General features: G+C 49.0%; 8 protein-coding genes across 8 annotated transcripts; 6 read left to right on the forward strand and 2 right to left on the reverse strand.

The window, feature by feature from the left end:
• Window positions 1–64: 64 nt before the first annotated feature.
• On the forward strand, window positions 65–2,717 carry N7537_003504 (uncharacterized protein; the record flags this gene model as incomplete). Its single annotated transcript, XM_056894562.1, has 2 exons — window positions 65–232; window positions 594–2,717. 2 exons carry the CDS (start codon window positions 65–67, stop codon window positions 2,715–2,717), a joined length of 2,292 nt encoding a protein of 763 aa, XP_056754310.1.
• Window positions 2,718–3,177: 460 nt separating this feature from the next.
• On the reverse strand, window positions 3,178–4,530 carry N7537_003505 (protein-lysine N-methyltransferase; the record flags this gene model as incomplete). Its single annotated transcript, XM_056894563.1, has 4 exons — window positions 3,178–3,299; window positions 3,364–3,499; window positions 3,550–4,104; window positions 4,294–4,530. Coding segments are annotated over 4 exons (1,050 nt in total), but the record flags the coding sequence as incomplete, so codon positions are not given.
• Window positions 4,531–4,812: 282 nt separating this feature from the next.
• Window positions 4,813–5,517, forward strand: N7537_003506 (40S ribosomal protein eS24; the record flags this gene model as incomplete). The annotated part of the gene is made up of 3 exons (XM_056894564.1): window positions 4,813–4,889; window positions 5,098–5,345; window positions 5,441–5,517. 3 exons carry the CDS (start codon window positions 4,813–4,815, stop codon window positions 5,515–5,517), a joined length of 402 nt encoding a protein of 133 aa, XP_056754312.1.
• A 3,370-nt stretch (window positions 5,518–8,887) lies between these two features.
• On the reverse strand, window positions 8,888–10,347 carry N7537_003507 (uncharacterized protein; the record flags this gene model as incomplete). The annotated part of the gene is made up of 3 exons (XM_056894565.1): window positions 8,888–10,036; window positions 10,104–10,211; window positions 10,264–10,347. 3 exons carry the CDS (start codon window positions 10,345–10,347, stop codon window positions 8,888–8,890), a joined length of 1,341 nt encoding a protein of 446 aa, XP_056754313.1.
• Window positions 10,348–13,213: 2,866 nt separating this feature from the next.
• On the forward strand, window positions 13,214–14,750 carry N7537_003508 (PPIL4 family peptidylprolyl isomerase; the record flags this gene model as incomplete). The annotated part of the gene is made up of 4 exons (XM_056894566.1): window positions 13,214–13,293; window positions 13,366–14,066; window positions 14,119–14,315; window positions 14,370–14,750. The coding sequence occupies 4 exons, from the start codon at window positions 13,214–13,216 to the stop codon at window positions 14,748–14,750; spliced, it is 1,359 nt and encodes a 452-aa protein (XP_056754314.1).
• Window positions 14,751–15,178: 428 nt separating this feature from the next.
• On the forward strand, window positions 15,179–16,816 carry N7537_003509 (UDP-N-acetylglucosamine diphosphorylase; the record flags this gene model as incomplete). Its single annotated transcript, XM_056894567.1, has 3 exons — window positions 15,179–15,895; window positions 15,959–16,693; window positions 16,745–16,816. 3 exons carry the CDS (start codon window positions 15,179–15,181, stop codon window positions 16,814–16,816), a joined length of 1,524 nt encoding a protein of 507 aa, XP_056754315.1.
• Window positions 16,817–17,096: 280 nt separating this feature from the next.
• Window positions 17,097–18,707, forward strand: gisB (putative zinc knuckle nucleic acid binding protein; the record flags this gene model as incomplete). The annotated part of the gene is made up of 8 exons (XM_056894568.1): window positions 17,097–17,137; window positions 17,311–17,345; window positions 17,644–17,710; window positions 17,765–17,800; window positions 17,870–17,881; window positions 17,938–17,979; window positions 18,035–18,153; window positions 18,222–18,707. The coding sequence occupies exons 3-8, from the start codon at window positions 17,656–17,658 to the stop codon at window positions 18,705–18,707; spliced, it is 750 nt and encodes a 249-aa protein (XP_056754316.1). The 5' UTR covers window positions 17,097–17,137; window positions 17,311–17,345; window positions 17,644–17,655.
• Window positions 18,708–19,468: 761 nt separating this feature from the next.
• Window positions 19,469–20,867, forward strand: N7537_003511 (recombinase DMC1; the record flags this gene model as incomplete). Its single annotated transcript, XM_056894569.1, has 7 exons — window positions 19,469–19,510; window positions 19,582–19,674; window positions 19,756–19,955; window positions 20,023–20,450; window positions 20,510–20,532; window positions 20,585–20,747; window positions 20,800–20,867. The coding sequence occupies 7 exons, from the start codon at window positions 19,469–19,471 to the stop codon at window positions 20,865–20,867; spliced, it is 1,017 nt and encodes a 338-aa protein (XP_056754317.1).
• Between the last annotated feature and the right edge of the window lie 251 nt (window positions 20,868–21,118).

Consider the following 21,118-nt stretch of genomic DNA (forward strand, 5'->3'; position numbering starts at 1 on the left):
GCAAGGCTCTCTGATGATTAGGTCTATCCACACACTCAGCTCCCCCGAGGGGCCACATTCTTAAATGGATCCTCCACATAGCGCTGAGATCCTCAGCATTCCTACCCATTCCAGCGGTTCCACCACCCTACGCTGCTGCTGTGGCCGCAATGATTGTGCCTTACTAGAGCATAACAATGTAGCTCTCGAGGGCTTGGAGAAGGATCTGGAGACTGCTGCTAGGCTGGGTCAGGTACGTATCTTGTTCGAATAAAGCTGCCCAAAATGATGTGCTGTTGGTTGGGTATGACAAGACGCCAAGCTGTTCCTCGGCTGGCTGAGCCATACATGTTTTGATACATCAATTTATCATTCCTCACAAAACACTTTGTATCTAATTGCTTTTTTTTAAAAATTTGCCCTTTCATTTATACCACTCGGATTGCACATTCTGCATACCTTGTGCAGAGTCCACATCATTTGGAAGATGGCCTCCCTCGGATCACGATCTCCTATTCTCTCTCACTGTGTTGGCGTCCGTCATGGCTACCTTTCATGATTATACTGCTCAGGCAGCATGTTTTGAGGCATCATCACTGACTTTTGCCCTACAGGCCTTGCTCCACCGTCATGAAAGTTATATGGCCGAAGCGGAAGAGGACCGTCATCGGTTGGTCGACAGCATTGACGATCTAGAGCGTGAAAAGCAACAAGCGCAAGCAGAAAATGCGCGTATCATCGAAGAGAATCGCAGTTTATTGGAGCAACTTGACAATCTGAACCAAGCGGTCGCCGAGTCTGACGACCATGTCAAGTCCCTAACTAGAACTCTGGAGAACACCGAGTCCGAGTTGCGAAGGCTGACAGCGGCTGCGACACGTGCCGCAGAACTAGAGGTGCAACTAGCTCTCATGGAGACAGAGCAGTCTAAGCTCCAAGAGAGCCTTGCGTCAGTGCATGAAGACGAGAAATCGGCTGTCCAACGGTGGAGACAAGCGGAAACTACCCTGCGAGACCTTCATGATCAAGTCGACCGCATTGAGAAGGAGGCACGCGAGGAGAGGGATCGACACACAGACATCGTCCAACGTATGGAGCGCAAGAGAGCTGTGGAGCGCGAGCTAGATAATGCAGCGGGGCGTCTCAAGGGTGCCGCTGCCGCCTCCGAACTCAACCGCAACGCAGGTGGTACAAACGTGGTCTCTCGTTTCGTCAAGGACATATTGCAAGACAACGCCAATCTGCAAGTTGGGATCATGGAGCTACGTGACATGCTTCAGAGCTCGAATGAAGAAGTACAGAACCTACGGGAACAGGTTATCTCTCATCAGCCGCTGGCCGGTGTCGATGAGGAAGACAATACACAGCCAAGGCATTCGACCACGCTGAGCGAGGAGCTACGAGCGAAGGAAGAACGACGCGTCTCTCAGGAATTACACATTCATCATCATTTCCACACACCAAGTCCAGCTCCAACTACGAAGAAGGAGAAAGGCACACTCAACCGTCGCGTGAAGAAACGCCGCCCCGCTTTAGGGAGCCCGGTAGCAATGCACTCTGCGGCACAGGCGCAATCGCCCCGAAGAGCCCTTCATCGCTCCCAATCATCTGGATCATCCATGTCAGCCATTCTATCACAAACCTCTGTATCCATCCCACCTCATTCATCCTCCCGTCGCTGGTCCTCACAATCACATGCTTCGGACTCGCTGGCAAGCTCTCCTCGGTCCGCGTTCCGGACATCATCGATATTTGATCGTGTTGAACGTGGGGCCGATTATTCTGAGCCCACCAGCCCTGAAAGCACCGTGTTCTCTTCGCCTTTGATGCAGGCACGGAACCTGAAGGGGCTTGATATACCATTCCGGCCAATGGGTGGATTTGATCACCCCGATGCACCCGACGACCTATCCGCATATGAAGACGATCTCTGCAACCGCCAAGACTTCTCGAACATGGGCGATAATGCCACAAGAGAGCCAGCTATCCCAGAAGAATCCGAACCATCTCCATCGGTAGCATACTTTCCGCCCATGGGTGAGTCGCTGGCGACCACCGACGAAATTTTTACCATGCATGTACAGCCTTCCTCCTTGCACAGATCTTCTTCCCATGACAGTTTGCTCTCTGTCTCCGTTGCTGGAATGGACATACATACCCCCACCATTCGCCACAAGCGAATGGGCGACTGGCATCCCGGCATGCGGATCCCTCGACGCATTTTGTCACCCAGTGTCGAGCTTCTGTCAACCCCCCCTGTGGTTTCAGCCCCAGCCATCACAGCCGATCGTGCAGCGAGCTCAGAGCACACATCCCAATCATTGCTTGCTTCCATGGCTGCCGGAAACCCCACCAAGTCCGATACAGCATCCATAGTATCCACGGACAGCACTAGCACTGGCTCAACCTCAACCCTTGGACCTCGTAAAACTACGACGCTAGGTCGCCGCATGGGAGGCTGGGTCCTAGGCCGCTGGGGTGTGGCACCGGTCTCAGCCGACAGTGACTCGCAAGATCCGACAAACTCGCCAACCACATCTATGGCATCATCACCTTCTACATCTACATCTACGTCCAAAGCAGTTGACCCGCTAGCTCTCCGCTTCAGATATCCAGGTGTGAACCAGAAGGGTCCGATAATGGGCCTGCGACCTCCACCTCCTGCACCGATCTCAATCCATGCTGAAAGCATAGACGAAAACCTGCTGCGGGAGAGTCTAGCTGAAGAGAATTGCTAGATTCCTCGCAACCTAAATACCTGCACATTTATTGTTTTTTTGCGGCTACACTCGTTTTAATCTTGCATTTATTTTTATTTTTACTTTTGCATTCTGCTCTCACGGTTTTGTTGCATTTCTTGGATTCCAGGTTTGGAATGGCGCGAGTTGCGATGATACCCATGCTTTCATCTTTGATTTCATAACCTGTCTAGATGATATATGCACTCTTTAGTCCTTTCACAATGTATGTTATAGACAGGATCCTGTGTCTTGGACTTCATTGAGTACCTCAATACCATTGGAGTTTTACCTGTCAAGAAGATTGAGTTGAACAATTTTGCATCGAGTTCCCTTGGGGCTAGTTATATACAGTAGCAACAAGATCCATGCAGTCACTAACTTTTGTATCATTTGCATGATATCACATTCTCTATTCATACTCATTACCTCGTGATGTAAACGCAGTTCAAGTGGCTGTTTATTTAGTCCGCGAAATCCGATACGTCCGGATTGGAATGCTGGTCGAATGGAAGAAACCCGTCTGGTCTTCTGAAGGTGTAGATTCGAACGGGAAGGTTTCAATAGCGAATGAGTTGGTTTCTGTGAATGGTTAGCACTGCATAAGTCATGACGATCAACGTTGTGAATGGAACTCAAGACTCACCACAGGCATTCAAGAACGTGCGGAAAGTATCCTCATTGCGCAGAGTCGCAGCAATGATAAATTCTTGAATGTGGTAGTTCTCGAAGAGATCCCGCACAGTAGATAGGAGTAAAGGAACAAGATCGGTGTCATAGATCTAGACATGTAAGCACGAAAGCCAAGTAAACAGCCCACAGAAATACCTACCAGATCAGCACCGAGAGCAACATCAAACCTCAACCCAGCTCCCTCCTCGTCCTCATCAGAAACCAATCCAGCAAGATCTCCCTCCCTCACCAACGGAGTCCCCCACTCCCAAACCGCAGGATAAATAGGAATAGACTCCCGCCCATTCAAATTATGCCTGACACAATCACGAATGTTATCAATAAGCGCCGGCTCACGATCAGTAACAACAACAGAGCGCACACCAAGATGGCGGGCACAAACAAGCGACAAGAAGCCCGTGCCAGCACCCAATTCGATAACGCGCTTACCGCGCACAAGAGCCTCGCCCGCTTCAGACGCCAAGAACGAACCGAGGTGCAGAGCAGCCTCCCATGTTCTATTTCCGGTGGTTCCACCGGAAAGAATCAGGCCGCGGGATTCAGAGGTCGTCACAGTGCGCTCTGGGCATGTTCCTGCGCTGGACTTTGGTGCTGTGTACTTGACTAACGACAGCTGCTGCGCTTGTTGCAGGGCTGAGGGTTTCGGCTGGGAGACTAGTGTGCTCCAGCTTTCCATGAGATCGTCATTGATCTCCTGTGTTCATGGGAAGGGAAGAGGTTAGATAGGTGGAACATCAAGGAATATAAAAAGTGGGATTTGGTTTTGCATTGATGTCAGGTGGATGTACATGGGATAGAAGAGGAAAAGATAGGAAGTTTTAAAATGCAAAATGCAAGACGCAAGACGTAAAACAAGAGGATTTAAACAGGTGGGTAAGCATACATCCTCCTCGGGGTTGGTAATTGATTCCTCGATGCGCGAGAGAATCTGTTTCAGCACTCGGCTTCGGTAGCTGTCTGGTGGGATAGGGAAGACTGCATTTTCGTCGAACATGCGCTTGTATAAGGCTGCTTGCACGGCTGGTTGGATCAGCACAGGGCCTGGTGGGAGGGCCAAATTCTGTAGCTCGACCAGCTGAAAATATTGCGCTGCTAATTTATCAATAGAGTCGGTCATGGTTGCTGAATGCACATAGTAATGAATTTGATATCGCAGGAGATCAATGCGGCAGATATCATTGGAGCCCGGGCGAAGAGAGTAGATGAGTCAGGAATGAGATAAGCAAGGGCTGATCAACACTTTCCGCCTCAGGCAGAGAGTTCCTTAGTCATTGTAGCCTGAGGCAGCTGCCCTATTTAGGCTAGCGTCTACCCTAGCCGAGCCCACACCACACGAAAATTGAAAGTTCGACATCCTCAAGAGACCCCGTCGACACTTCCTCCATCCAACGCACACACCAAAATGGCCGACTCTCCCGTCACTCTGCGGACTCGCAAGTTCATCCGCAACCCTCTGCTTGCCCGCAAGCAGATGGTCGTGTAAGAACCCCCCTGATTTTTCCCCTCGTTTTGGATCTGTGTGTGGGAAATGCATCGCAGGCGCGCAACATGGAAATTCGACAACCACCCAGCACAAAAAGAAAGAGAAAGAGGAATACAATCGGAACTCGCAATACGCACACACACACAGAAACAAGCATCGAAACCCCAGAAAACACCGATCTGACATCTTTTCGCGAATATCTAGGGACGTCCTCCACCCCAACCGCCCCAACGTCTCCAAGGACGAGCTCCGCGAGAAGCTGGCCGACCTGTACAAGTCCAACAAGGACCAGGTCTCCGTCTTCGGTTTCCGCACACAGTACGGTGGTGGTAAGAGCACCGGCTTCGCTCTGGTCTACGACTCCTCCGAGGCCCTCAAGAAGTTCGAGCCCCACTACCGTCTCGTCCGTATCGGTGCCGCCAGCAAGATCGAGAAGGCTTCCCGCCAGCAGCGTATGTTTATCCTTTCTGTTCGTTTTTGCGACTATCAATCGCAAAAACATGATGTTATAATATCCTTGTTTGCTAACCCCTTTCTCCCACTACAGGCAAGCAACGGAAGAACCGTTCCAAGAAGTTCCGCGGTATCGCCAAGGTCAAGGGCCCCAAGAAGAACAAGGATTAAACGCCTCATCTGTAACTATTCGCACGATTCAACATGGACCGATGATGCGGCATGGCGCGATGGAAAAGATTATGGCGGTGACGGCTTTGGCTCTGGAGTTTCCCACCTGGTTATGGCTTGTCCGGACCCAGGTGCGGTCGGTCGTGTGTGGGGGGAGTGGTTTATCTTCCTTTTCAGCGAACATCAGACTAAAATCCAAAATGATGCCCGTTGAATGGTGAAGATCGTGGACGGATACTCTTTTTTCTTCCTGTGCTTGTTGGAGCTGGTGATTCCCGAGAGAAAAAAAAATGGCCTGGCGATCCCCATGGAAATTTACAAACAGGGCGTCAGTGTTGTGGTTCTTTGTGTGTATGTTTTTTTGTGGGGAGGGGATCATCAGTCTTCGTGAAGACGGCCGGAGTTATGAGAATCCGGGCTTCGGCTGTTTGCCCGGGATGAAATTACATTTTACTTGTTTCTCTTCACTCGGTCTGGCGGTCTTGTAGCTGTACTTGTACTTGGACATTTGTACACTTGTACGGGGCCATGTCTAGATCTGGTGTAGTTGGATCTGCAGACTGTAGCCTCAAGACCCTCCGCGGCGTAGTCTAGGCTCAGTCTATATCAAGCCATGTCCCCATGCCCCTCCATATTCTATACTTCAATGCGGAGTACACAGTTCACACAACGAAGCATGTCTAACTCGGTTGACATAACGGTCAGCCCTCGCCTTGCCTATATCAACGCCGCTATATCAAATACACAAACCCAAAAGAGTGAAATGATCATGGCAGCCCCTTGACCCCCGTGGCCAAAAGCCCAATCTGATCCCCCAAGAACCTCTTCGTCACAGCAGATTCCTTGTCCCGTTCAAGCAGATAATCTGTAGAATCAGCAGTGTACTCAATACTTCCAACAGGACAAAAAAAGACAATGCGCCAAGCCGACATATACCCAGCGACATTCCATGCCACCTGTCACCTGTTCTATTCTATCCGAGAAGACAGGGGCATGATAGTCTTGCATATCTTTAATTCTCTTCTCCCAGTTCTTGCTCCACTGATCTACCCATGCATTGTACACCTCCAGCACAGAAGACGGGAAGGAGACGAGCTCTTCTTCTGACTCGGTGTATCCTTGTTCATCTTCTCTAATATCCTCAACGGCTCGCCAAAGGAAGTCAGTTCCATATTCTGAGAATATGCGGTAATATCTAAGCAGATTTAATGACTCAGGAATGGAAGAAGGAGTTTCAATTACCGTCATCTCGACTGTTAAGCCATCGGGCTCAGTTGCGATTCTGAGTATAAAATCAAACGTGGTTTTGATGACTGTCGTTCTGTCGGACTCAATGCATGGTTCCTCGGAAAGCGTGCGCTATGCGTCCCCTAGGTTCTTGCTGGATTTGATGTATTGCTGGGCTTGGGGGATTGTCAGCTGAATACAGCGAGGGGTTTGAGTTTGGATGTCATGGTTTCTTTAATCAGTGCAGTGTGGTGTCTACGGGCGGAAAGTCCTTGATTATAAGTACATATTATAGGGGTCTACGCTCCTATGAGTCAAACGCCGGCGTTTATAATATCTCGATATAATTATATGTGAACCAACTGGGGTAGGGTATGGGCAAGGGAGTGTCTATTAAGAGAAATACTAACCGCCGCGTGAGCGATTGGTCCTCATTTTCGGAAAACAAAATTTTAGTAGGCGCAAGAATTTTAATCAAGTTCCTTTTGCATTTCTCAAATAAAATCTCGGAAAATATCCCGTCAATGCATTAGGTCACAGCACTTGAAGGATATTGCCCAAGGCGCTAAAGCCCTAATTTAGGGCCATTGAAGACTCATACTAACCTGCTGAATGTTGCAGCTGATCATTGCCCGAGCAATCCAACACTTGTGATTAATTATGGTGATTTTGCAATAATGGAGCTACTTCATCCAGACATATAGAGTAAGCAAAATATGTAGTGTCTGCTTATATATATAACAACAATCTAAATCCCACTTCAGCCATCCCAGCTGAAAGCCAACCAGTCACTCCATCCGACTTTTTTTTTTACAAAAAAAAAAAGAATAAACCAGCAGGTACAATGCAGGAACCAACTTCCCAAGCCAAATTATCAAATCTAGTATAACAAGCCCTCGAACGGAATCTAGTCGGGAGTGGCCGTATAAGTATATCCCTCGGGTGGATCGCTTGTACGATGGCGTAGATTACACAACATAGGACAAATTCCATTTCCTTCAATATTCCCCATTAAAATGCCATTTCCCATATGGAAATGCCACATTCCAATTCCACATGGACTTGTTGAGGTTAGGTTACTGGTCGTCTGACTAAATGCGTAGATATATATCTACTACCGTAGGATTTCCGACAGTACCCGAACACGTCCATGTCAGGGTTGTATACGGCATGGCCGGTTGAGTCATTGTATCACTGCATCCTGGTTTAGGGCGGGAGTCAGGAGTTCGCCGATGTACAGATTTGTGTGCTACTTTATGGTTAATTAGGAAGGATCCCGGTGCTGGTCTCGGGGTGCAGGGCACATGGTTAGCCCTAGTTTGTGCTTTTGATCCTTGAGTTTGATGGAAGATACATGGGGATGAGGTTTAGAATATGTATTGTATTATTTAGGGGATATGGTCGTTAACTGGGAGGTTGTACTAGGCGTTGGATGGAGATATAGATACTCGAGTAAGGGCAGATGGGGTAAATAAAAGACATTACTTTCAGATATGCCATATAAGGCAAATAAGAAACACCCTCCACGCTTTGAAGAATTATTAGAAGACACAAGACATGGATATTACATATCACAAACCGGAGAGTTCCTCAGAGTAGTAATAGAAAACAAGATATTCCACAAGACTAAACACACATGGCATGGGAAAAAAAAAGACATAATTTTGAAACAGACACGGAACAACAGATATAAATCACTGCATAAAGCCACTCTGGGGTATTAGGGAGTAATCTTGGACGGGTGTGACAGCACCTCATAGCCCTTCCGATGGATATTTTTTCTCTTTTGGATGAACACAGGCAGACAGAAAAAGACGACAGAACGAACAATGAATCAAAACAGAACAGAATAAACTGCAAAAGACCAAATCGGAAAACAGCAAAAAAAAAAAAAAAGAAAAGAAAAGAAAAAAGAAAAAACAGAGAGCAGACATAAGAAAGACATTAAATAGGCAGAACAAAGGCAGACATAAACAGCCTTGATATGGGTATCTCTTTTGTGTATCTTGTAGCGAAGAAAGAAACCAAGCAAGAGACCAACCAGGAAAAGAAGAGAACGGCGAAGACCAAAGGATTCATCGGGGGAGGTATACACACACGTTGCGTTCGATACAATAACACCACAAGACAGATTGAAGTCAATTCAATACGCCCCCTGATGACCCAACGATGAAATAGGAGACCGATGAAGATCAGCCGACCGCCCATAATCTGACAAGCCATCAGCTAAAAAACCATACGGCAGCCCAACTGCCGAGTCCGCATGTCGAACACGCGTATAGGGCAAGCCATTAACAAGCGTCGGTGCGGAGCAACGCACATCACCCGCGACAACTCCTCTCGACTTTCTGCGCTCACTGCCGGCATATCCATACATATCAGGAGCACAATCAGAAGTCAGCGTGAGTAGGCGCTGTCCCGCGCTGCTATCGCGAGAAAAATTGCGCCCCGATGTGTTGTACTCGCCCACGAGAGTGCTCTCTATCGTGTCCAAGACTGGGTAAGGTGGGTTTGCAGCGGAGGTGGCCATGGATGAGGATGTGGCTGCGGGGAGTGGGGAGGGATCTTCTGTTGTGGACATGGGGATATATCCGAAGACGAGGTCTCGTGTTCCGTCGTCTGAGTCGGTTGACTTGATGCGTGCAGAGGCTGAGGGGCTAATGTTGTAGAGACCGTTGCTTGGGACGGTGGGTATAGTTACTGCCCGCCCATCTGGGCCGGTTGCATACCGCGAGTTCCAACCCTTTGAATCAGCGGCTAGGGTCATACCTGAGAGACCGTCTGGGAGGGTTGAGAGGTTGATGTTTTGCTGGGGCTGGCTTCGACAGGTTGGGGGTGTTGGGAGGGTGCGGTCTACAGCATCTGTGTACGCTGTCATTACACCTGTTGACTGGGGCATTTCAGTTGACATGGTTTGACCTGGGAGGACGAAGGAGTAGACAGCCTGGTTCATGTTGGTGTTTTGTCCTTCGAAGAACTCGCCGTTGGATCTGCCATTAAGATCCCAGGCCCGGTTGCCCCATGCGGTGCCATAGTCGAGCATTGCTCCCTGAGTGTTAGAAAGCGTGTACCCTGACAATGCCTGGCCGTGGTAGTTGGCTGACTGGTCGTCATAGGAGTGTTCCATGCCGACAGGTCGTGAGAAGTTGGACTGGATATCCAGTTCATATTCTTCTCGCTGGTATGGAGCTCGCATTTGAGGGGAGCCCATGAGAATTGGCCTTCCCTGGCCCTTGGTTGCATAGAGCCTAGCTGCTTCTCTAGCAGCATCTTCGGGAGCCAGAGAGTTGACCTAGGGAGTAAAAAGAAACTAGGTTAGTGTGACTCTTTCACTGTGGATATTGTGGACTCGGACTTACTCGGATGTATTGGCATTCAGTAGCGCCAACACTACGGCAGCTGGAGCAAGCCAGGCCAGTGTTGAGGTCACCGTTGCACTTGATTTTTCTCTTCCGGCATCGATTGCACTAGTTAGGGGTTAGAAAACGCCGGGTGATCATGATAGAGAGAGCAACTTACCGCGACTAGGGCTCGCTTCCTCTGTTTCCGCGGCTTCTCATCTCGCTCTACAACAAGACTGCGCTCCTGTTTAGCCACACGCATGGATCGTGCCATAGAAATGGTTGAGTTATGCCGGGCTTGGTCTAGTCCAGACAGATTGTCGTATGTGTGATCCATGATATTGGCAAAGAACAATAACCCGTTTCACTGTTCAGCAAATTAGAGAACCTTGGAATATCCAAAAGAAGTGTTCACAGTGAATGCCTATAAGTCAATGTTGAGAAGAAGGTGGAAAGTAGAAAGTGAAAGAGATGTCTCTGGGAAATAGGGCTAGATTTAAGCCATGTTTTGGTAACAATCGGTGTGATTGATTGCCTTTTTTTTTATATAGAATATATAGACATAGTGCGATATTTCTGCCCCCTGCTTTTTTTTTTTACCATATATTTTATTATTATTATTTTGTCGATGCTGTCTGTGTGTTGAGATCCAAGAGAAGAAGACATACACATTACATAGGCCAAAAGTACCCTGGACCTGGTCTCTTTTCTTTTTTCCTTTCTTTTTTCCGATTTTATTTCCTATTTCTTATTTATCTTATTATTATTTTACTAGAGTGTTTCGTATTTCTATTCTATTATTCTATTCCTAAGAAATGATATGCAGAGTTCCGCCCAGATTCACTCAGTTAGCCCCGGTTGGCCCTAGTTGCCCCCAATTGCTCCCAGATATGAACAGAAAATTGTCCCCCGGCGTTTTAAAAAGAGGTTTCACAAGGTAACGTCACACGGACATGACCTGATAACCATGACGAGAACCAGGCAGAGAGGGCTCCGGTAGGTAGTGTTTCAGCCAATTTGAAGGAGTCTTTTTTTTTTCTTTCTTTTTTGTATGTTTAGAAGAGGAAGCGGTAAAGTCACAAACTTGGTGTATCTCAGGATATCCAAAGAGATAGAGAAAATAAAACGGGCAACCGCCGAACTACTGTTTGCAGATACCTGACGATCCGCCGGGGAGTCTGTCCCGATGTCCGTAAATGTTTGCTCGATAGTTTTTGTATAGCTGCAGGCTAAAATAGTCCGAACTTCCTCGGTTGTCGAGGTCTGGAACATATGTTATCTTGCAAACGCACGGTCTTTCAGAGAGAATATATATATATATAGTATAATAGAAAGGAAGAAAAAAAACAAACGCCTGTCTCAGGATGCTCCAAATGTCTCAATAGAGAAAGAGAAAAGGAAAGGAAAAAAAAAGAAAAGAAAATATAGCAAAATATCTCTCATGGCACCTGTCACTTTGACAAGCGCACGAGTTGGCTTCCCCGAGTCAAGCGCACCCTAGAAAAATCCAGGGATCAACGATCTAAGAGGCTGATCGTCGTGGTCGATCCTAGTGTTCTTTCGCGCTTCCAATACGTAGCTAGATCAAAATGGAAGGGGAGGAAAAAGCAAATCAAGTCCATAAAATGAGGAAGGGATATAGTACTTACCTAGTATATGGACTCTGATATCCATCAGATCTGGATCACGATCGACGCTAAAGGCTAAAAAGGGGGATCTAAAAAGTGCCGACTGGGATGCATGAACTTCTGGGATACTTACAAGGTTCACACCTTGCTACCTGGAGCAAATGTGGAGAGTGGGTTTCACGTTACAGTATGACATGGAGTAAAGAATTAAGAAGGGGTTCTCCAATATTAGTATAGGAAACCCTTACTCTAACCCGCCTCAAGACATCTAGCGTTAGGACACGAGAGACATAGGAAAAATTAAAACAGTGGGGAAAGCAATCAAAGTCGGGGTTTCAAAATACAAATCTAGACCCCCATGGAGTCTCTAGCAAGTATGTAGACAAGTGTCCGGCAGTTCAAGGTTTGACGATGCACGACATCCGGGGGGAAGTGGGAATTACGATTCTAGAGTCAGGAGAAAGCCCTGGCTACGCAGCTGACGCTGAGTTGACTCGCCAGGAACACATATTGGGATTGAGACTGGCTTTTGTTGCAGACGATACGGTGGAGGCAACCCCTGGCTGTCCGGAGTTTTGCTCCCTAGAATCGAGAAGGCGGGAGAAGTCTAGGCAAGAGGCTCATTCAGGATTGATCATATCCTATCCCACGTGTGTGGCTCTTTTCCAAGAAGTTAGTCTGTGATAATGATGATACCCGTTAAATCCTGCTGCAGGAGGCCGCCCGTTTTCCCCTTCCCAACGTTTCTGTTGTGGAACAGCTCACGGGGGAAGTTGGTACTGTCCTAGAAAGGAGGACCGTGTACCTCCCGTGGAAGCCGCGAGACGCCATGATTTCAGTGGAGAAAGAAAGAGAAGGCGAAACAGTACAACAGGGTGGCTTGGTCTCTCTCCAAGGATTTGGCATCCAGTAACAATCAGCCACTGTTGAATTTCTGCCAAGAGATGCTTCTTTTGGCTGAGCCTGCTGCTGCATGAGGGATATAAGCACACAAACAGTTCAAACTTGGAATCCCAGGGTCGATCAAGGCCCTTAATAAGATCCGCTGCACGTCGATCTCAAAAGCGTAAGGTTATGTCCATTATGTCCAACGGGGACATTTGGAAGAGATGCAGCTTGATTGACAAGCGCCGTTGCACAATTCTCCCGGGTCGATCATCCGGAGAACCCTAGAGCTGTTACGCAGCAAGTACCCATTCGTGGAAAATCTTTGTAAAAATAGGGAGAAAAAAAGGAAAAATAGAAGAAAGAAAAAGAAAAAGAAAAAGAAAAGAAACAGAGGCTCAGTTCCCTGCGATTGGGGGATCCCCGCGGGCGGTGATTGGTCGAAGCTCCAACTTCTTGCATTTCACATTTCCCGGACTTTCACATTCACCCTCTGTGTCTCTCTGTCTCTGCCTGTCTCTACCTTTCTCTTATTTCTTATTACCAAATCAGTGTTTGCCTTCCAAGGTTGTCCACTAAACGCCTAATTCGGTATCTTGCGCCCGATTCCCCGCCATGAGCGCGCTTTTAGAGACCTCCCTGGGCGATATTGTAATTGACCTGTTGGTCGATGATGCACCCAAGGCGTGTGACAAGTGAGTGGCTCCATTCCTTGGCTTTCCCAGTCTGCTGAAACCTGAAACTAAGCTCATTTGGTGTGCTTTTAGCTTCTTGAAGCTATGCAAGCTCAAGTACTACAATTTCTCGCCCATCCACAGCGTCCAAAAAAACTTCACCTTCCAGACCGGTGACCCGCTCGGTCCTGACGCACCCGAGAGCGATGGAGGATCTTCAGTCTGGGGTCTGCTGGACGGACCGTCGAAAAGAACATTTCCGCTCCAGGTGTCGCGCAAGTTGAAACACTTGGAACGCGGTACGGTGAGCATGGCCACGGTACCGGCCAAGAACGATCCCGACCAACGGATAGCTGCCAGTCAATTCATCATTACACTTGGAGACAACCTAGATTATTTAGATGGCAAGGCCGTGATTTTCGGCCAGGTCGTCGAGGGCTTCGATGTCCTGGAGAAAATCAATGAATCCTTTATTGACGACCGAGGTCGACCGTTGAAAGATATTCGCATTCGTCACACTACCGTCCTTGACGATCCCTTCGATGACCCGCCGAATCTGGTTGAACCACCTGAAAGCCCGGTGCCCTCCAAAGCACAATTGGCCACGGTCAGGATCGCGGACGATGAGGACTTGGATGATGATATGGATGAAGAGGCTATGGACAAGCTGCGTCGTGAGCGTGAGGCTCGTGCGCAGGCCCTGACATTGGAAATGGTGGGAGATCTACCGTTCGCCGACGTCAAGCCACCAGAGAATATTCTTTTTGTTTGCAAGCTCAATCCGGTCACACAAGGTTTGTCGCATTCCCCTACGGAACCCCATGAGATTGTGCTAACCAATGCTAGATGAGGATCTAAATCTTATTTTCAGCCGCTTTGGAACGATCTTATCTTGCGAGGTTATTCGGGACAAGCGCACCGGTGACAGTCTACAATATGCGTTCATTGAATTCGAGGAACAAAAGGACTGTGAACAGGCCTATTTCAAGATGCAGGGTGTCTTAATCGATGATCACCGGATACATGTGGATTTCTCACAGAGTGTAAGAGCCCCTCATCACCACTATTGCCTAGACCAATATGCTAATGTATCCCAGGTATCCAAGTTATCCGAAAGCTGGCGCAATTCCACCGTCACTAAGCGCCGAGAGAGGGGTGGATTTGGTGGTGTTGCAGATCTTGAAGCGAAACGCCAGTACCGAGAGCTGGACGATGCGCCTGTCGATGAGGATGATGCTAGGTATCGGATGATGTTTGACAAGAACAAGAATAGGGGCGCTCCGGCTCCACCCCGTGAGGCTCCACGGGAAGCTCCGTCAGATCGCACTCGTGTTCGTCGAGATCGAGGGAGTCGAAGCCCCCGTCGGGATGGACGGGACCGGTACCGTCGTCGATCCTATAGCCGGAGTCCACAACGGGATTCACGAAGAGATTCACGGAGAGAACGAGGCCGGTACAATGATCGTGATCGACGATAGTTACTCAAATATCCCCTATTCTATGTCAAACAAATGCTCTGGACATATCCACTTGACTTCGCCCCTTACCGTAGCAACAAGCCAAGGCCCCGCTTTGACTAGTGGGATACCACTCAGTGGGCAGGTCTCACTCGGCGCTCGCTAGCCACTTTCTTGTATGGACAGCTCGCCATTATTCGCCTTTGCAGATCCCTAAAAATAAACCGGAGTCCACCAGGTTCGTAATAGTCTGGGATATATTAGCATATTAGGCAACTGGAGCACATGTACCGTGTGGCGTGGATTTTAAGGTGTAGTTAACTCGAATACTTAATCAGCTTGGAGCTTCACCCCACGTTTTTTTATTTTTATTTACTTTTCCTCCCTCTTCCTCCTTCTCCTTTCTCTCCATTCACCTCTTTATTTTCTCTTCCCAAAAATATTCCAAAATGGCAAACGTAATCAAAGATGCTGTCTCCAATGTTCTTGGAAAGTTCCAGGGCACCGCCACTCCAGAGGTTCCCCGTGAACCCTCAGTGGAGGAGTTCCAAGCACTACAAAAGAAATACACAGATGCTGGACAAGGGCATGTCTTTGCCTTCGTCGAGGAATTGACCACCGTCGAGAAGTCACAGCTCTTCCACCAGCTGTCTAACTTTGACCCCACTCGGATCAACGAGCTGGCCGACAAGTCCCTCAACCCTCCTCCCGCCGAGCAGGGGGCCGTGACCCTCGAGCCCTTCCCTGAAGTTGCCTCCGCCTCCATCCTCGACTCCGACCCCTCAGATATTCAGAAATGGTACGAAGCTGGCCTGAAGGAGGTGGCGGCGAACAAAGTGGCCGTGGTCTTGATGGCTGGTGGACAGGGTACCCGGCTCGGTAGCTCTGCCCCCAAGGGCTGCTTTGACATTGGTCTGTTGAGCGAGAAGTCGCTATTCCAATTGCAGGCTCAGCGTATTCTCAAGCTGCAGTCTCTCATCGGTGGTCAGAACGTGGTCATCCCCTGGTACATCATGACCAGTGGACCTACACGTAAACCTACCGAGGAGTTCTTTGAGAAGAACAACTACTTCGGTCTCGACAAGAGCAATGTTATGATCTTTGAGCAGGGTGTTTTGCCTTGTATCTCCAATGACGGCAAGATTCTCCTCGAGACCAAGGGCAAGGTATGTAGTATACGGGCGTAGCTCAAAAACATGTAGGGAGAGATTTGTTGACCCTGAATATAGGCCGCCGTGGCTCCTGATGGAAACGGTGGCATCTACCAGGCCCTCGTGGTCTCCGGTGTGCGCGAGGACATGCGCCGCCGTGGCATCGAGCACATCCACCTCTACGGAGTGGACAACTGCCTTGTCAAGGTAGCTGACCCGGTGTTCATTGGCTTTTCTGCCTCCAAGAATGTCGACATCGCCACCAAGGTGGTGCGCAAGCGCAATGCCACTGAGTCCGTGGGCCTGATCTTGTTGAAGAACGGCAAGCCCGACGTGGTCGAGTACTCCGAGATTGACAAGGAGACTGCCGAGGCCAAGGACCCCAAGCAGCCCGACGTCCTCAAGTACCGTGCCGCCAACATCGTCAACCACTATTACTCCTTCCGGTTCCTCGAGTCGATCGAGAACTGGGCTCACCAGCTGCCCCACCACGTGGCGCGCAAGAAGATTGCCTGTGTCGATACCGAGACTGGTAACCTCGTCAAGCCCGAGAAGCCTAACGGCATCAAGCTGGAGCAGTTTGTCTTTGACGTGTTCCCCATGACCCCGCTGGATAAGTTCGCTACCCTTGAGGTGCACCGTCACGACGAGTTCTCTCCTTTGAAGAACGCCCGCGGCACTGGTGAGGACGACCCCGATACCAGCCGTGCAGATATCATGGCCCAAGGTCAGCGGTGGGTTGAGGCTGCTGGTGGTATTGTTATCACTGATGGCGAGGCCGTTGGTGTTGAAGTTTCTCCTCTGATCAGCTACGTATGTCTCTTCTTTCTTTCATCTTGACTTGTCAACTAACATGCATTACAGGGCGGTGAAAACCTGGAATTCCTCAAGGGACGGGAAATTAAGGCACCGGCCATCCTGGAGCGGGAAGAGTAGATTAGGATGTAACCAGTCGGATCTCGCGGAGAGATCTGGAACGAAGAAATGAATTGCATTGCACTTTTGGGGAGAATGGATCTGTAGGAATGTAGGGGTAAGGTATTTATTCCATAACATTCAATATAGAATTAGCATACTACCTATATCCTAGTTATATCGTCGAGTATAGAATAGTAAATAAACGCCTTACGCAATACGGAAAAGCCCGGGAGCTAAAGCCGTTTGACGAGTTTGTTCTTTTTCCACTTTTCTTCTCTTCTTTGTGTGCATTCCCTTTAAAAAGAAGTTGGAGTTGAGGTTATTGAAGTTGTTGAGAGTGTGAGTAGTCCTATTTCTTCTTATTCTCTGTTTGTTTTTGCTTTTGCTTTTTTTTTCTTCTGTGTGGTTCCCTTGTCCCACTTTTTTCCCTTCGAGTGGGCTGTCAGAAACGTGCCTCATTTTCTCCAAGGGTTCTCAAAAAAAAAAAAAGCTGACCAAAGAGGATACTATAGATTTTGACAAGGATTTGAGAAGAGTTACTTTGAGGGTGAGTGAGATATGGCGTTTCGCGTTTCGCCGTTCAAGCTCGTGCTCTCCCCGCCGATCTACGTCTTCCCCTCTTTCGCTCGAAATTTTTGAGATCGCAAATTCGATTGTGCTCGACTCGGAAAACGTCGGATACAATATATAATGGAATTGAAGTCAAATCAAACCCAGACGACGTATGTTCATTACACAATTCGACAATTCGAAGATTCCGGCAATGGAGGGGAAGACGCTGCTTATCGACGGAGCTATACGCGACACCATATAAACCCGGCACCGGGCTGACTTGCGATGGATAGAATACCGCCAGAATGATGTTGTCTCGTCGCGCATGCTACAAGTGTGGCACCATTGGCCACTATGCTGGTTAGTATAGCTTGGAAGCTTGCTATATATGGGGTCAAACTAATTCCTCGGTAGAGGTCTGCTCTTCCACTGAGCGTCTCTGCTACAACTGTGCGTGAATATCTCCCCGAGAGGTTATACTCTTATCTTAACTGAATGCTAATTTATCTCATTTCATAGGCAAGCAGCCCGGTATGTTCGATCATGAGTCATAGCACCCACAACAAGCTTCTAAGTTATTCATATAGGCCACGAATCGAGCGCCTGCCCTCTGCCCCGTACCACCGAGAGTAAGCGACCACTCTATATCCACTCCCGCCATTCCAGCTTTCTAACACCATCCAGCCAAGCAGTGCTACAACTGCCAGGGTCTCGGCCACGTCCAGGCTGACTGCCCCACCCTGCGCCTGAACGGTGGTGCCAACGGCCGCTGCTACAACTGCAGCCAGCCCGGCCACCTTGCCGTACGTTTCCGAACTCCAAGCCCAGGTCTCGAAGTTTCGTACCAGACCGATTACTAACTCCACTCCAGCGCAACTGCACCAACCCCGCTGCTCCCGGAGCCGGTGCTCCCCCTACCGGTCCCGCCGCTGGCCGCGGCGCCGGTGGTGCTCGCGGTGGTTTCCAGGGTGGATTCCGCGGTGGATTCAGCGGCTACCCCCGCGCCGCAACCTGCTACAAGTGCGGCGGTCCCAACCACTTCGCCCGTGACTGCCAGGCTCAGGCCATGAAGTGCTACGCCTGCGGCAAGCTCGGCCACATCTCGCGTGATTGCACCGCTCCCAACGGTGGTCCCCTCAGCTCCGCCGGTAAGGTCTGCTACAAGTGTGCCCAGGCTGGTCACATCTCCCGCGACTGCCCTACCAACGAGGGTGCCGCTGCTCCCGTTGCTCCCGTTGAGTCTGACCCCCTTGCCGCCGCCCCTATTGCCGCTGCTGCCCCTGCTGTCGTCGCTGTTGAGCCTTCCACTGAGGCCAGCACTGTCCCTGCTGCGGCTCCTACTACTGCCGTCGCTTAAATGTGTTCGGCCCTGTCTCTCCACTGTGCATCTGCAATTGGAGGAATGCCTGGAGTTTCTTTTCTTCCTTGATTCTGTATTACGGTCATTTTCCCTACACCTCGATCGGTCCTTTCTCTCCGCCATTTCTTCCTTTGCATATATTTAAATCACGACCTCTATTTTAGGGAGGGTCTGGTTCTGGACCCTAAAAAACAACGGCTTTTGATTTCCCCTTTTCACCCCTTTGGAGCTTGTTCTTTTTTTTACTTATTTTTTATTTTTATCACCCTATCATGTATACGACGAACAAACAGAAAAAGTTCTTTTTGGTTTTGTTTTTCGCGAAGTCCTCGACCTGAGCTTTTTCAAGTTTTACGAATTGGCGTCTGTTGTCTATTCTCATGGATTATCTTTCTTGGTTTTCGATCGACTCTTGGTTGCGGTTTTCCTGAATGGGGCCAAGGAGAGAACGAGGAGATGAAGTGTGGCATTGAGAGGATATGTTGGAAGCTGAGGGGAATTGGATTCGGGGACCGTTGCAACTGGAAAGAAAGAGGACTTCCAGATGGGAAGAGTCCTGAGAAAATTTCGAGAGTCTAAAAAAGAAATATCTCAATCATCTTGTTCTTGTAATGTATAGGTGTCTGTGTGCTCAGTGCTTAGTAGCAGTCCGAACCCGTGACCTTGATCATTCAGGTCGAGTCGAGTCTCCCTTCACATCTCTTGTCCACCTTACACTCTCCTCATCAGTCATCTAAACATAGCCATCTCTCATCAATATGCCAGGCTCGGTAGGAAGTGATGAATTCGACGATGATGAGGTACAATAAACTCCATCCCCATGCATGCCCTCGAGGTACCAATCTAACTAGTGAATTGTCTACAATTACAGAACTTGATTCTGGACATCGATGGCATCCAGGCCCATGGCATTGGCGCAGCCGACATCACCAAGCTGAAGGCGAATGGATTCTACACTGTTGCTGTTAGTGCCTCAACCCTAAACCACTTCGTCCCTCAAGCATATTCCAAGCCTATGCCATCCCCAGCCTAACAATTCATCCAGTCCGTCCACGGCGCCACCCGCAAAACCCTCTTGAAGATAAAAGGTTTCAGCGAGGTCAAGGTCGAGAAAGTCAAAGAAGCAATTCAGAAATGCCTCCCTACGGCCTCGGGTTTCATCACAGCAATGGAACTCCACCACCAACGCAAGAAGGTCGTCCGTATCTCAACCGGTAGCAAGCAATTCGACTCAATCCTAAATGGGTGAGTATAATAACACCCACCCCCAAAGCTAAAGCCACCGTACAACACCCATCTAACACCATACCAGAGGTTTCCAAAGCATGAGCATCAGCGAAGTCTTCGGGGAATTCCGATGCGGCAAAACCCAACTCTCACACACAATGTCCGTAGTCGCCCAACTACCCAAAGAATCCGGCGGAGCAGCCGGTAGAGTCGCCTACATCGACACAGAAGGCACATTCCGACCCGAGCGCATTGCCCAAATCGCCGAGCGATTTGGCATGGATCCGGATACGGCGCAGGAGAATATTTCCTATGCGCGCGCGCTGAACAGCGAGCACCAGCTCGAGCTGTTGAATACGCTTTCTCGGTCATTTGCCGGAGGCGAGTATCGATTGCTTGTTATTGATAGTATCATGAACTGTTTCCGGGTTGATTATTGTGGGCGTGGTGAGTTGGCGGATCGGCAGCAGAAGTTGAATCAGTTTTTGATGAAACTAGCGCATATGGCTGAAGGTGAGATTTACGGTTCTGCGTCTTCTTAGTAGCTGTTGGCTTATTTGGTTTGACTGCAGAGTTTAACGTTTGTGTCTTGATGGTGAGTGCGGCCTAATGTGTTTTGAGGTGATGTCGCTCACGCTTTGGCTCAGACAAACCAGGTCCAGAGTGACCCTGGTGCTAGTGCACTCTTTGCTGGAGCAGATGGTCGCAAGCCCGTTGGTGGCCATGTGCTTGCTCATGCTTCCACTACTCGTGTGCTCCTTCGTAAGGGTCGTGGTGATGAGCGAGTTGCGAAGATTCAAGATTCTCCTGGTGAGTACTTCGATATTATCCGGGCTCTGTCACTGTTCTAACCCTTTCTAAGACTGTGCTGAGCGTGAAGCAATCTATATTATCACCAATGGCGGGATCAATGATCCTGAGAAGGCTTAGACGTGGTGTGGTCGAAACGATGTATCGATGTTGAGGGAAATTCTCCGGGGTTACGATCTCTATGATGCATCAGGTTTGATGCTGCGATGATATTATACCATTAGACGATTCATATCATAGATAATAGGTTAGAATAGCAAAGATTCCAAGTTATGTTCATGCCGATGTAGTCGAAGCCCTAACTAGGAGGTTCACCGCCTTCACCGCCGCTCTGACAACCCCGGCAAAATTCTGTGCCAAGGGCAAATCTG

Source organism: Penicillium hordei, assembly GCF_028827395.1.
Source record: "Penicillium hordei strain IBT 12815 chromosome Unknown utg000002l_segment0_segment0, whole genome shotgun sequence".
NCBI classification, from domain to species: Eukaryota; Fungi; Ascomycota; class Eurotiomycetes; order Eurotiales; family Aspergillaceae; genus Penicillium; species Penicillium hordei.